At 54.1% G+C, this 13,339-nt stretch overlaps 5 protein-coding genes across 5 annotated transcripts; 3 read left to right on the forward strand and 2 right to left on the reverse strand.

The window, feature by feature from the left end:
• Positions 1 to 969: 969 nt before the first annotated feature.
• On the reverse strand, positions 970 to 3,084 carry Z520_08021 (uncharacterized protein; the record flags this gene model as incomplete). Its single annotated transcript, XM_016778518.1, has 1 exon — positions 970 to 3,084. The coding sequence occupies one exon, from the start codon at positions 3,082 to 3,084 to the stop codon at positions 970 to 972; it is 2,115 nt and encodes a 704-aa protein (XP_016630366.1).
• Positions 3,085 to 3,516: 432 nt separating this feature from the next.
• Positions 3,517 to 5,049, forward strand: Z520_08022 (uncharacterized protein; the record flags this gene model as incomplete). The annotated part of the gene is made up of 2 exons (XM_016778519.1): positions 3,517 to 3,547; positions 3,611 to 5,049. The coding sequence occupies 2 exons, from the start codon at positions 3,517 to 3,519 to the stop codon at positions 5,047 to 5,049; spliced, it is 1,470 nt and encodes a 489-aa protein (XP_016630367.1).
• Positions 5,050 to 5,575: 526 nt separating this feature from the next.
• Positions 5,576 to 6,589, forward strand: Z520_08023 (uncharacterized protein; the record flags this gene model as incomplete). The annotated part of the gene is made up of 1 exon (XM_016778520.1): positions 5,576 to 6,589. The coding sequence occupies one exon, from the start codon at positions 5,576 to 5,578 to the stop codon at positions 6,587 to 6,589; it is 1,014 nt and encodes a 337-aa protein (XP_016630368.1).
• Positions 6,590 to 7,175: 586 nt separating this feature from the next.
• Positions 7,176 to 8,981, reverse strand: Z520_08024 (uncharacterized protein; the record flags this gene model as incomplete). The annotated part of the gene is made up of 1 exon (XM_016778521.1): positions 7,176 to 8,981. One exon carries the CDS (start codon positions 8,979 to 8,981, stop codon positions 7,176 to 7,178), a length of 1,806 nt encoding a protein of 601 aa, XP_016630369.1.
• A 1,233-nt stretch (positions 8,982 to 10,214) lies between these two features.
• Positions 10,215 to 12,798, forward strand: Z520_08025 (uncharacterized protein; the record flags this gene model as incomplete). The annotated part of the gene is made up of 2 exons (XM_016778522.1): positions 10,215 to 10,326; positions 10,379 to 12,798. 2 exons carry the CDS (start codon positions 10,215 to 10,217, stop codon positions 12,796 to 12,798), a joined length of 2,532 nt encoding a protein of 843 aa, XP_016630370.1.
• Between the last annotated feature and the right edge of the window lie 541 nt (positions 12,799 to 13,339).

Below are 13,339 nucleotides of genomic sequence, written 5' to 3' on the forward strand. Positions count from 1 at the left end.
CCGATACTTGGTTGCCAGATGGACAATAGTGCAGACCAAATCAAAAACGGGATAGCAGTCCGACCGACTTGCGTGATCGCAGTTGGAACCATGTCACCCCCTCTTCTGTTCCCCTGGTCGCCGGATGACCTGGTAGGGTACGTTTGCTTGTTGGGCCACATACATACATCAGCCCCGGCTACAGGTGGCTAGATGAAGTTGAACAGTGCGTGACAAACAGACAGCGCACGATGCGAGGGATGAGGCAGGGAATGGGTCGAGAGGCTGGTTCGCAGGGTGTCTGTGCGATTGCAACATCGAATAGCTACCCGGGTAGCTGCGTTGGCATGCCGCATGAGCATGTAGGTGGTTCGGCGACGCGGTGTAGTGCAACGCATCGCTCGTGTCTCCCTCCTTGCATATAATAGCAAGGCGGTTCGGAAAACGTGACGAATACCCAAGGCCGCCTGATCAGACGCTAGTGGAGTATGAGATCGGGCTGAACGTGGAATCTGACTACCCGCGCGGCAGAGATTCTTCGCCCTCCATATGAGTCTCAATATATTGCCTCAGCGTCTTGCCTTTGAAACCTTTGGACCCTTGCGCGTCATGTGGTAATGCTGCCATTCTGGAGTCTTCTGCCTTCTTGGAGCCACTGCTCCGGCGTCGAACAAACTCAGTGCTCAGTGCAGTACAGACGTCTGCTTCGAGATGAACGTGCATCCCTTTGTGAATTCATTGACGCGTATGATCCCCATCGCGTAACTGGGTGCTGTGTTGCGAGATGGTTGCCTCAGGCGTAGCGAATGACGGGACACCACAAGTAATCGGATACCACGCTCATGTTTTTCCCTCCAATTCATCCTCAAACAACAATCCTCCTCTTTAATGGAAAACGGATCCGGATGGGTTGAAGTACTGTCAGACTAAAGGCTGGGATCGAGACAACTTGCACCGATATGATAACGCTCATTTGTGTCAGAGCTTCGTTCACACAGGTGGGTCGCCTTCGCCCTTCTTGTTGCCTTTGATCGATTCCACAAACTCCTTGGCCCATTGTTTCGCCTTTTCGAGTTCCTCGTGGAGAAAGTTCCACCAACTCCCCTTTTTCTTCCCTCCCTGATCTTCATTGGGTCTCGTGTTGTCTTCCTTGTCAGGGTCGGATGGAGCCTCAACTGGAGAATTCTCCGGAGTTTCCTCCTCCTGATGTTTTTCCTCGTCGACTGGATCTGCAGTTGTCTCCGAAGTCTCGTCCTCTTGGTGTTTATCCTCATCGATAGGATCCGCGACCATTTCCGAGCCCGGCCTATCATTCTCAGAATGCAATCCCTCAGTTTTCAAGGGAAGCCGTAATGTTCCATTGTTCGGTTGCGGGACAATACCCAACGAATCACACATGATATTATACACCTCGATATTCTGGAAGACGGGCACGCGACTGTTGGGTGCATGTGGAAATGCAGGACCCCTGGCCACAAAGATAGCTCTCATGAGCGGATGTTCGTGGTCATAACCGTGTAACCCCTTTGGTGCATATTCTTTGCCCGTGCTTAGCGCGTCCGCGACGTCAAAGTCGGATTTCTCCACGACGGCCCAGCCGGTTTTGGGAACGATCCACAAAGGCGCGATGCGGTCATTCTGCGTGAAATGATAGCGAGGCGGCATGGTTTCGAGGGTGTAGACTTCAAAATTGCCCGATTTGGCGGCTTCTTTCGAGAGCTGCTCGTAGAGTATGGGCACGTCGCGGGCTGGATTCTTCAGACGTAGACCTCGAAGAGGCCAGCCATCGATGTGATCGATTAGAGACATGTCCATGAGATCATCCAGTTGAATCAGTCGGTTTGTGGAGGTTGTGGCCATTCCATGGTCGGAGACGATCACGAGGTTGACAATTTCGGTCAAGTTGCGCGCAAGAAGGCCCTCCACTAGCAAAGTCAACATGCTGTCGACATCGGCAATGGTGGCTCTGATCTCTGTGCTATTCGGACCGTAGAGATGTCCATCTGCATCTACGTTGGGAACATATGCTGCGATGAGTTGCGGTCGTAAGTCCGCTTGGCCAGTGGCATCTCCGTCATCATCTCCAGGCAGATCGAGCCACTTCAAAACTCTGTCGACTTTTCGAGTCAATGCTTCACTCCCGTTGTACTTGTCCACATACGTCGGCTCCACGTCAGGTATATGCGCTTCGGAACCGGGCCACATGTGAATCGCAGAACGGACACCCTGGTGCTCAGCCGTAACCCACAGTGGCTCTGCGTTCCACCACTTGGGCTGCATCGAGACTTTGACCTTGGTGTACCAGAACTCTTCCTCCAGCGCGGGATCCCAAAATTGGTTGCTGACAACACCGTGACTTTCCGGGTACAGGCCGGTCACCAAGGTGAAATGGTTCGGAAAAGTGACAGAGGGGAATGACGGAAGCATGTATTTGGGAGACACACCGCTCGCGATGAAGGCATTGAGTGCGGGAGTGATGTCGCGATTGAGAAAGTCCGCACGGAAGCCATCAAGGGAGATGAGTATCGTTGTCGGTCGGAAAATATGCGTCCCGTTGTTGTACCTGGTGAGTCGGTGAACCGTGGGTGTCAGAGGGTGTTTCTTCGTTGAAGCCTTGTAGGCGCCAAAAACCAGGGCGACAAAGAGTGCCACAATGGCCAGATATATCATGGTCAGACGTCCACGATGCGATTTCCTGGGAGCGTCTCTATCCCATTTTGTGCCCTCGAACTCGGTGTCGGTCGAGGATTGGGAGCTGGTGTCCTTGAACCCGCTTTCCATCTCGAACATTTTGTCTGCAGACTCCGATCCGCTTCTTCTCGACTTCCTGCGCCTCTGCCTCCGAGCTTTAACGGCGGCGGTGCTTCCTTCATCTTGCCTTCCGTCCCTGAACCCAAATGCGGCTCGTGCTGTTTCCAGCCTCGAGGGTTTATGTAATAGTTTCTCATGCTCCTCCGTCTCTTTGAGAATATCTCGGTCGCCCTCCTTGACATGGTCTGCGCCGTCGAATTCTACCTCAGGATCGGATCCTGAGTCGGAGGGAACAATGGCGGCGTCTTCATCGTAGTGTTTCTCGGACAGGAGACCCTCGCGCTCGCGGGCCATCTCGGTCTATTCTCGAGTTCGCAGGATCATTCGAAAGGGCAAGTATTATTGCACTATGCTACAGCGCCATCTCTGGCGAGAATGGGTGCCGCAGACAAAGGAGTGGCATGTAGCACAGCGTCTCGATAAACCCCCCTGACATGCACGGAACTAATTGCTGGGGTCCGGATTTATGGTTAATCCGGCCAGCCTCGCCAACTGTCAAAGTGGACCTCAGCCTTCCAGCCCCTTTTTCCCCTTTTCATGCCAATGAGGTTTCTATGCGCCTCGATAAGAGTCTGAAATTAATGTGGCGGTGCAATACCACCCGATCGAGTCGTGTCCGCTTGTATCAGGCACCAGTCAAACGATGGTGGGTGTTAAAAACTCGGGGCATGGATGCTAACAGGTCTATGCAGCGACACATCCAAAGCGATATTCGCAGTCTTCAAGATGGAGAGCTTTGAGAAGTTGCGCCCAGTTGGTATGTCGACGATGCTCGATCTCGACCCTTGCAATCTTATGGGACTGACTGTATCTTGGTAAGACAGGCTGGAGCGCTACTCGACGGCCCGCCACGACTTGAAGTTCTATCTCGGGCCAGCCGTGACAGCCTCGTACAGGCTGCCGAAAAGCCATTCTCCGCGGCTGAAGGAATGCATCTACAAGGCTCTGGAAGACGTTATCACTCGACATCCGATTCTCTCAGCCATTCCGTTGAATGAGAATACTCAGAACCCATACTTCGTTCGTCTACCAGAGATTCATCTTGACAAATGCGTATATTTCCAAGCACGACAGCGAGACTACGATCCGGACAGTTCAGACGGGGAGCGAGATGTTGAACTAGATGAACTCTTCAGCACTCAGCATAGGGTCCCTTACGAACCGCCAAATCCTTTCTGGAGACTATATATCTTGACAAACTCTGTTCATCCCTCTGACTTTACCGCAGCCTTGTTCTACCACCATGCTCTGGGCGACGGCACTTCGGGGATGGCGTTCCACAGAGCCTTCCACAGTGCTCTATCCCAGTCCGTCTCAACCCTTCCGACAGAGCTAGCTCCAGCGTCAGTCATCCCATCACCCTCAGCACCGTTGCTTCCTAGTCTCGAATCTCTGCACCCATTACCCGTGTCAACATGGCATCTGCTCACCATCCTCTTCAAGCACAAGATCTGGTCTAGCCGCGATCCCGGTCTCTGGACAGGTGCCAAGTGCACCATTGCTTTGGGACCACAGACAGGCGCTCGACATCTCGCATTCTCAGCCTCGAGCACAACGGCGTTCAAGAACATCTGCCGTGCGAACGGCACGACTATTACCGGCGCCCTTCAGACACTCATCGCCGGCGCGCTCTTTGCCCATTTGCCCGAGAAGTATACCAAGCTCGCATGCAACGGCGCTCTCTCAGCGCGCCGCTTTCTGCCCGCCGACGCCGGCATCACAGACGACAGTATGGGCGTCTATGTCTTGGACATGTCCGACACGTACATGCGAGACCGCTTCCTCCAACACCAACACACCGACTCAAAAAGTGGACGATATGATCTTTTACCATGGGCCGAAGCCCAGCGGTCCCGCGAGAACATTGAGCAAGTCTTAGGCCTCAAGGGCCGCAACGCCGCTGTTGGACTGCTCAGATACGTGAATGATTATCAACAGGAGTTGTTCCTCTCCAAGGTCGGCAAGGACAGGGACTCGAGCTTCGAAGTGTCCAATCTGGGAGTATTCAAGCCGTCGTCGTCGCCGCCGACGGTGGTGGTGGAGGAGGGTAACGCCCAAGGAGTCGAAATAGGGAGGATGGTGTTCACCCAGAGCGCTGGTGTGACGGCCAGCGCGATTCAAGTGTCTGCCATCACCGGCCCAGACGGGTGTTTGGTGCTTGGAGTTACGTGGCAGAAGGGCGTCGTGGACGACGAACTTGTCGAAAAGGTCCTGAGGAGTGTGGAAGAGGAGGTGAAGCGCTTAACAGGCACTGACTGAGCCTGTACGGGAGCCAGGAAGCTTGTGCCTAGTAGTACATGGCCACTTTGCATATACATGTAAATAGCGATCATAGATTAGACCTGCCCAGTGCATTACCGACAATGTTGGGGAGACACCTCATACGGGCTCTCGCACACTTGTTCAATGTACACTGGCACCATTCCGTTGTATTAATAATTGAATCAGGGGCTGAATCCAGGGTACGGAATATAGTAGAAGCATCACCTTCCCATCACGCTGGCGTGGCGCAGGAGGCCTCAGACACCCAGCAAATCGCAACTTGGGGGCTGTTTCCTAATCCGGCACTATCACTTGAGATGACGCGGAATCGGGGCATTCGAGGCTGAAAGGGAAAGAGAGAGACGAGAGACAGGTCCTATTTAAACAGTGGTCCAATTCCGCCATTGTTGTGCTGCATTCTGGTCTTCTTTGTTTAACACACAGCGGTACAGAGTGATTCACCGACCATCCCAACACCGAGAATCAAATCAAAACGAGAACCAAAAGAGATAGTCAGTTCACGATGTTCCACAGACAGCAGCCCACACCCGCCAGCCTCGATCACTTCCGCCTCGCACGTCGACAGGCAGAAAGGCAGCTCGTCGCGACCCTTGGTCCTCTCCACAACGACCTCGAAGAATTCTATACCGTTGTGCCTCTCCCCGATGGCCACCGAGGCGAGCTGAAGGTCGTGCGACACAGGTTCATGGTCCCGACACAAGCTTCCGCCTGGGGAGACGTTGATGCCGGCACTTCAGCTGCTGGGAACAGCGGCAATATGGGCCGTCCATTCATCGTCCTCTTCCACGGAGGAGGGTTCTCGAACGGCAGTGTCGATTACATGACCCGCCCGGCGCGAGACTTTGCACTTGAGTTCAATGCCGTGGTGGTCTCTGCAACGTATCGACTTGCCCCTGAATACCCATTTCCGACTCCGATGCAAGACGCATGGGATACCCTGGTGTGGCTGTCCCAACACGCATGGGAATTTGGCGCGAATCCTCAACAGGGCTTCGTGGTCGGCGGAGTCTCAGCTGGAGGGACAATGGCAGCTGTTTTGACGCAGTTGGCGCAGGATCGAGGGCTCACGCCACCACTCACAGGGGCATTCGTGTCCATACCACTCTTGCTCGTCAAGGAGATCGTCCCCGCCAAGTACAAAAAGGAATGGACCTCGATGGAGGACAACAAGAACAGCCCATCATTGAATCGCGATACGATCCAGAATATTATCCGCACCCTCGCCCCGGACGTCAGATCTCCCCTATTCTCACCCTTCAACAGCAGGACTCCTCACGTGGGACTGCCCCCGGTTTACATACACGTAGGCGGATTGGATGTTCTGAGGGACGACGGCCTCGTCTATGAAATGGCGTTGAGGGAGAACGGTGTACCGACGCGGTGTGACGTGTTTCCCGATCTGGGCCATGCTGCGTGGACCATCTATGCGACAGAGTACTCGCGACCACGGCTGGGTCCCAAGATGATGGAAGCGATGAGGTGGCTGTTGAATCAGGAAGGATTGAGAAGGCAGTAGGAGGCGACGGTCGGATGTGGAATGGGTGACTGATCCATGTTGTGACGATAGAATGACCTCGCACCCTTGAAATCCCAGTCCACTTGATCATGCTGAGGAAGGTTTCAAGAGTGGTATGGTAACTGCTTACCCATATATATATGCGTTGCTTGAGAAGACTCCCTTTCCTCATGGTGATCTTTCTGTTCCCGAAGCGGGGGTCAAAGCTGGCCTTCCATCAACTCGAGGGGATCTCGTCCACGATTTCTGAGCATTGTCAGTCGTGAATCAGCTGTATGACCAGAGGGGCTTCGCGTCTCCGGGCCTTACTGCTGCATCTGTTGGCTTGGTGGACACGCACACGCTCAAAACACTGTGGGCCCCATATCGTGAGCCTGCCCTGTTGATGAGCTAGACGCTGTGAATATGACCTTGGGCATTTGTAGGCATCTTCCACTCGTGGCGTCCCAGCAGCATAGCACCCCCCTAGATCTGCTCTAGCGTAAGATCACTTTGGTTGGGTGTGCCTGTGGAGGAGGTGTACATTTCCGTAGTTTGCCTTGGAGCGTTCGAAGTCATGATCTCAAATTCTTCGGGGCATCCCCACTTAAACAATTTCAAATACCTTGCTGTCGGCCTCGTCTTGGAGTCTCCCGTTGTGGAAAAGCTCTCCGTGCATGATTCCATGGACATATGCTTCACCAATCAATTCATACCTGTCTGAGTCTCGGTGCGGGCGTAGGACAAAAGGAACTTTGGCGCCTCGAAACACGCATAGCAGATCGTTCTCCCGGACCTCTGCAGGGACCAGTCCCAAGCGTCCCTGACTGGTAACGCCGAAGCAACGCTCGTGGCATGTGGTGGTTATGAAATCAATATTTTCGACGGCATGAGCGCGATCTAGCTGGCTTTGTAGCCGTTCGTTGCCCAGTAACCGACCGCTGGATGCGATCTCGAGACCCAAAGTGGCAAGGCGATATTGCCGTGTCAGCTCATGGATGTCGAAACCGTTCGTGGTCTTGTGTTTGCAAAATATGGCTCGGAGGAATGCCTCAGGAGAGATATCTGACTTGTGGCTCACTTGCTTACTGTGAGGGTCGACTAACTCTGAGCAATGCTCGAGCCATTCCAACACTCGGGCCGAGTCTAGGCTCGATTCATTGTTGGGATCGACGTTCGGAAAAGGTTGCGAAATATGGACAACAAAATCGACCGCGAATCCTCGCAGGTAGATCCGTCGCTTGTCCCACGAGCTGGCCACATGCGGCGACACGAACCCTTGGAGGGAAGGGCCACCAGCGTCGAAACCATCCCATATGAGATCTCGACGTGGGAGCGAGTTGAAGTCGATGCACCAAGATGGCAGGTGCAGGCATCTCGAGCTCGTCGAGATCATGCTTAAAGGCATTATATTCGGCGCCTCTAGCAGCAACAGATGACCAACCTCAATGTATAGATTCCAGTATTGCTTTCGGCTGGCTTCTGAATAATCCACTTTCACAGACTTGAGAGAATCGCAAAGCGCTTTGACGCCGTAAATCTTGTCAACTGGTTCGCTGCACTCCCGACCCCGAATCATTTCAGTGAGAAGCACCAAGGAGGAACAGTCGAATATCTGGAAACTCAAGCGGGCAGTCCCCTTCTCCCACTCTCTTAAAGTCAACATCATTCGGGTTAAGCCCATGCGAAACAAGTGGCTGTTGAGCCATTGTAGAACCTTCAGGTTGGCCGATCTGGAGCCACAGTACACGGTGGCTTTTTGGGCAGCGATATATTCTTGCAAAGTCCACAGCCGCGAATGCCATTTTCGAGTGAGGATGTCCAACAACCCTTTCCAAATAACATCGCATCCGGGAGGGAGACCGAGTCTTTCCAAAGTTTGGAAAAATGGACTAGAAGGCGAGAACTGGTTCAGGACTGGAATGAACTTTACGAGAAGCTGTCCTAACATGTCCATGGCCCGATTGGTGGCTTCCGTAGAAGGGCCCAGCCAGATAACGAGCTGAGTTGAGGCATGATATATCGAATAAATCTGGGGTATTTGCTGGGCTTTCTCGTCATCGTCAGCTTGATTGATGCAGACAGCGTCAACCCATAAGCGGCGCGGCGACGATAATTTGCACATTGTTTCCAGAGCCAGATTCAGCGATTCCGTTATCATTAGGGACTTTCCATTGCAGATGATTGGTATTGATGGTGTTTCACCGTTCCAGGTGTAAGATAGCGCTTCGTACCCTAGGTTTTCTTTCAACCGTCCGGCATGTTTCAACCGTACGGGCTTCAAGCGCCCATGTAGCATATTTTTGTCTTCCCTCCATTCGAGGTCGAGTAGCCGGATGTCACGATCGGCTTGGAGTAAGGCGTCGTAGACGAAAAGCGGGGGACTTGGCTCTCTGTGCTCAGAGGATTCCATATGGTCTCCTGCTCCCAGCAGTTCGCTCTTTGATGATTTTCGATCCAGGCAAATTGGCAATGAGGATGTTGATAAGTCCGCCTCCTCTACTGAAGTATCGCTGGATTCGCTTGGACCCCGTTCCGGAGGTCGGGGAAATAAGTTGGGTTCAGATGAAGTGCGTGCTCATCAGCTCGAAGACATGGACGTGGCTGAGGCTGAGGCGAAAACCTTCTTAATATTGTCGATGAGCATTACACCAATATCGAGAGAAGGACCTTGCCCGGGAGAGATAATGGAAGGAAACCTCTCGTGTGATTGACGTTCTCTCTCGATTATCTAGGAAGCTCAAGTAAAGTTGAGAAACGAGTAGAGGAGGGTCAGGCTGGCCCGACACCGTGCTCATCTAGCGCCGAAGAGCCGCCGACTCAGAGTTCCCAGCGGATACTTCAGGAGAAAGGGAGAGTGCAAACGCGAGAGGGTGGGTGGACTCTTACAAAGCCAAAGCCGGGGTGTGTGACGAGTCGAATATAAGCTTCGCTTTTCTTGTATCGACTCCGCCCTTGGGCACTACTTCTGACGGCATGCTCAACAGAAGCTTGCGTAGAGTCCTGTGAGGGTAAATGTTTCGTTTCGAAAGAGCCTCACCTTTCGCAGCCTATTCTGCTACTTCACCGCTTTTCTGTGTGGAAGCCGAGCCATGCTGAGGCGCAGGGCTAATCTGAGCCATTGCCGGAACCGATGATGCTTGATTCGCATGCCGCTCGAGTTGTAGATGGCCTTTCCAATGCAACAAGCAGATGAGGTGGAGCGCGTAACTCGGGCTGCCGGTCGGTGCTTTCGCCCCCCTGGCCATCTCCGGGCTTGCATACGATGTCAGAGATATCTCGGCGGGAACGGCTGTTGAGCACTTTGAAGCCCCGACGCAGGACTTTCCAGCTAGAGCTGCAGCTAGTGACAAGGCATGCAGGGAACTTCACGTTGTCAAAAAGTCCCTTGGTAGAAGGCGCAGCTCCGAAGCTTCTAAGCTCCTTGAAGCAGCGCAGCCTCGTCTGCCAGAAAAGGCTTAGTGTCTGAGGGGTCGATTCTTACGTAACCAACATCCATGGATTCCCCACACAACAGCGGAAAGAAAATAAATTTCTGGGACACTATTTTGCACTTCCAGTGTTGAAACAGCCCGGCTCTGGACAGGACCCTGGTATGTCACTGCCTTACAGATTCAAAGCAGGAGGCACGGGAAATAATGCCGCAATGGCACACACCACTACTTCTGTCCATCACCACAGAAGCACGACAAAAGTCGACCATAAACCCTTCAAGTCACGGTTTGCCTCCAAGAGCGCCTTGAAGGACCAGGCAAAGGGTGAGCATTCAAAACTTTTCATGTGACAGACCTCTTACTAACTCTATTGCAGGTAAAGTCGAGATTCAACGGCCAGAGAAGGGCCAGCGAAAGACTCCTCACCAACAAGTCATGTCGAAACTGGCCCGACGCAACCAAGCCAAGCAACTGCGCATGCACCACAAGGAGAAGAAGGAGGGGGAAGAGATTATATTCCAAGGTGCCGACGGAGCACCAAAACACATTGCAGTCGTGCCGCTTTCGAGTGACGTCGACCCATACTCGGCCATCAGAACACTGAATGAAAGTGTCGACGTCTCGGATCCCAATGTCTCCTCTGGTACGGTCCCTGTCCGGGTTGACCGCTTCCGCCGCAACCTCCTCTATCTACCTGCCAAATTCGACCTCCTCAACGCGCTGGACATCTGCAAGCTTGCAGATTGGGTGATTTTCGTTCTTGATGCGGAGCAAAAGTACGGCGAAGAGGAGGATCTATTTCTGAGATCGCTTGAAGGCCAAGGCATCACCAATGTAACCGCTCTCGTACACAACCTGGATCAGAGAGTCCCCGCGCCGAAGAGGATGCGACATTTGACAGAGATGAACATGGCTCTGGGCCGCTATTTCCCCGCTCTTGACAAATTGTCCAGCCTGGACAGCAAGTCAGACTGCTCCAACCTGGTCCGACGGATCTGCACAGCTTCGACGCGAGGGATCCGATGGCGGGATGACAGGAGCTGGATGCTGGTTGAGCAAGTCAATTGGAGTACTCAGGTGGACGAAACAAAAGCGACCACCAACGTGACGCTATGCGGGACGGTTCGTGGGAAAGCACTGAATCCGGATCGTCTGGTGCATGTGCCAGGCTGGGGAGATTTCCGGATTTCCGCGGTCCGACAGGTGCCTCGCCAGGGGCAAAAGAGGAAGGCGGAGGAGATGGACGCAGAGGAGCCCATCAAGGAGTGGAAACCCACGGCGGACCAAGACGATCTTGCAGAGCTGGCACCGGAAGAGGCCGACATGCAGGATGCGGCAAGCACTGTGGCCACCACCGAGCATAAAGGGGTTCTCCTTGACGACCATCACTATTTCTCTGATGACAACTCTCACATACCTCCTCCGCCGAAGAAGCTTCCCCCAGGGACGTCCAACTACCAAGCAGCCTGGTTCCTGGATGACGTCTCGGACTCGGAATCCGACACGACCGACGACGAAGACCGGGACGGCGACGTAGCCATGGAAGCAGAGCAGGAGTCAGCAACCGCCGGAGAAGGTGGCGGGATGGTTCTCACCAACGCCGAAGACGGCGGCAGCACGATCGAAGGGAAAGCACCCTCCGAATACCCACAATCGGAAATGAACATCGACGACGACAATGACAACGATAACGACGCGCCCCTCGAAGAGGAAGAAGAAGCGCGTCAGCTCGCAGAATTCCGCGCCAGCCGCAGGAAGAAGGAAGCCGAAGAGGACCTGGAGTTCCCAGACGAGATCGAGCTGCACCCGGACATGGTCGCGCGCGAGCGGCTGGCCAAGTACCGCGGGCTGAAGAATCTGCGGACGAGCGAGTGGAACCACGCCGAGGACGCGGCCCACGAGCCGGCCGAATACAAGCGGCTGCTGCAGGTGCCCGAGTACCGGAAAGCGTACAACAGCGTGACGAAGGAGTCGTTGGCGGGAGCCGTGCTGGCCGGCACGAGAGTCGATATCGAGCTGCGCGACGTGCCGGTTTCGTTGCAGTCGAGCGCGCCGCAGCCGTCGTCCATGTTCTCGCTGCTGAGGCACGAGCACAAACACGCCGTGATCAACCTGAACGTGACGCTGCGCTCGGACCTTGAAGAGCCCATCAAGTCCAAGGACGAACTGATCGTCCAGATCGGCCACCGGCGACTACTCATCAACCCGGTCTTCTCGGCAGCAGGCCAGACGCCGAACGACGTGCATAAATTCGACCGCTTCCTGCACCCGGGCCGGACCGCGATCGCGACCTTTACAGGTCCACTGACCTGGGGCTCTGTGCCAGTTTTAGTGTTTCAACGACAATCCCCTCGCGAGTCATCAGACGGAGCTGCAGGTATCGAGACCGACGGCAACATGGACACAACAGCGCCCGCGTTAATCGACTTACAAACCCATTCCGCACTTCCTTCCTCATCCCCATCCTCCTCTCTCCGCCTACTCGGCACAGCCACAACCCTCCCCCCGTCCTCCACACGCGTGATCGCCAAACGCCTCATCCTCACGGGCCACCCGTACAAGATCCACAAGAAACTCGTGACGGTGCGGTACATGTTCTTCAACCGGGCTGATGTGGCGTGGTTCTCGGCCTTGCCGCTATTCACGCGGAGGGGCCGGCAGGGTTTCATAAAGGAACCGCTGGGGACGCATGGGTATTTCAAGGCCACCTTTGACGGGCGGATCGGTCCGCTCGACGCTGTGGCTGTGGCGCTATATAAGAGGGTGTGGCCGCGGGCGGCGAGGGTGGTGGATTGAGTGAGTGATTGATGAATTGGTAATGCGTGGAGGCCGACATATACAGGGAGGACGTGCTGGGGAAGAGGAAGGGAAGAGACGCATGTGGGATGTGTATTAGAGTGAAGATGAGTGTGAGATGACAACGATGCAGAGCCATGACCATGACTATGACGAATACTACCATGAATAGAGACATGGACATACACTACGGGTAAAGAATTGTCTATCATCAATGATTGAAATTTCCTGTGCCAAATAAGAAGCCACCTTCTCCCAAACGCCCGATCAACCTAACCAGACTGAAAACCGGATCTCATTGCTCGTAGTCATTTCCCCCGGCTCTCTGTGTACAAGTACGCGACTCCTCCAAGCTCGATGAAGACCACCAGCGAGACATCCCGCAAAAAGTCGGCATGGCCTGGAACAGTATCCTCCTCGACCTGCGAAGTGGTAGGCTTTCGGTAAGACAATAGATAGATGCGCCTTCGTTTTCAATGAAGCGATATCCTTTTCTTTAACAACATTTCCTCAGCATCCCCCTCCCGCTCAACGGCGACGC

This window comes from Fonsecaea multimorphosa (genome assembly GCF_000836435.1).
Source record: "Fonsecaea multimorphosa CBS 102226 unplaced genomic scaffold supercont1.17, whole genome shotgun sequence".
NCBI lineage: Eukaryota > Fungi > Ascomycota > Eurotiomycetes > Chaetothyriales > Herpotrichiellaceae > Fonsecaea > Fonsecaea multimorphosa.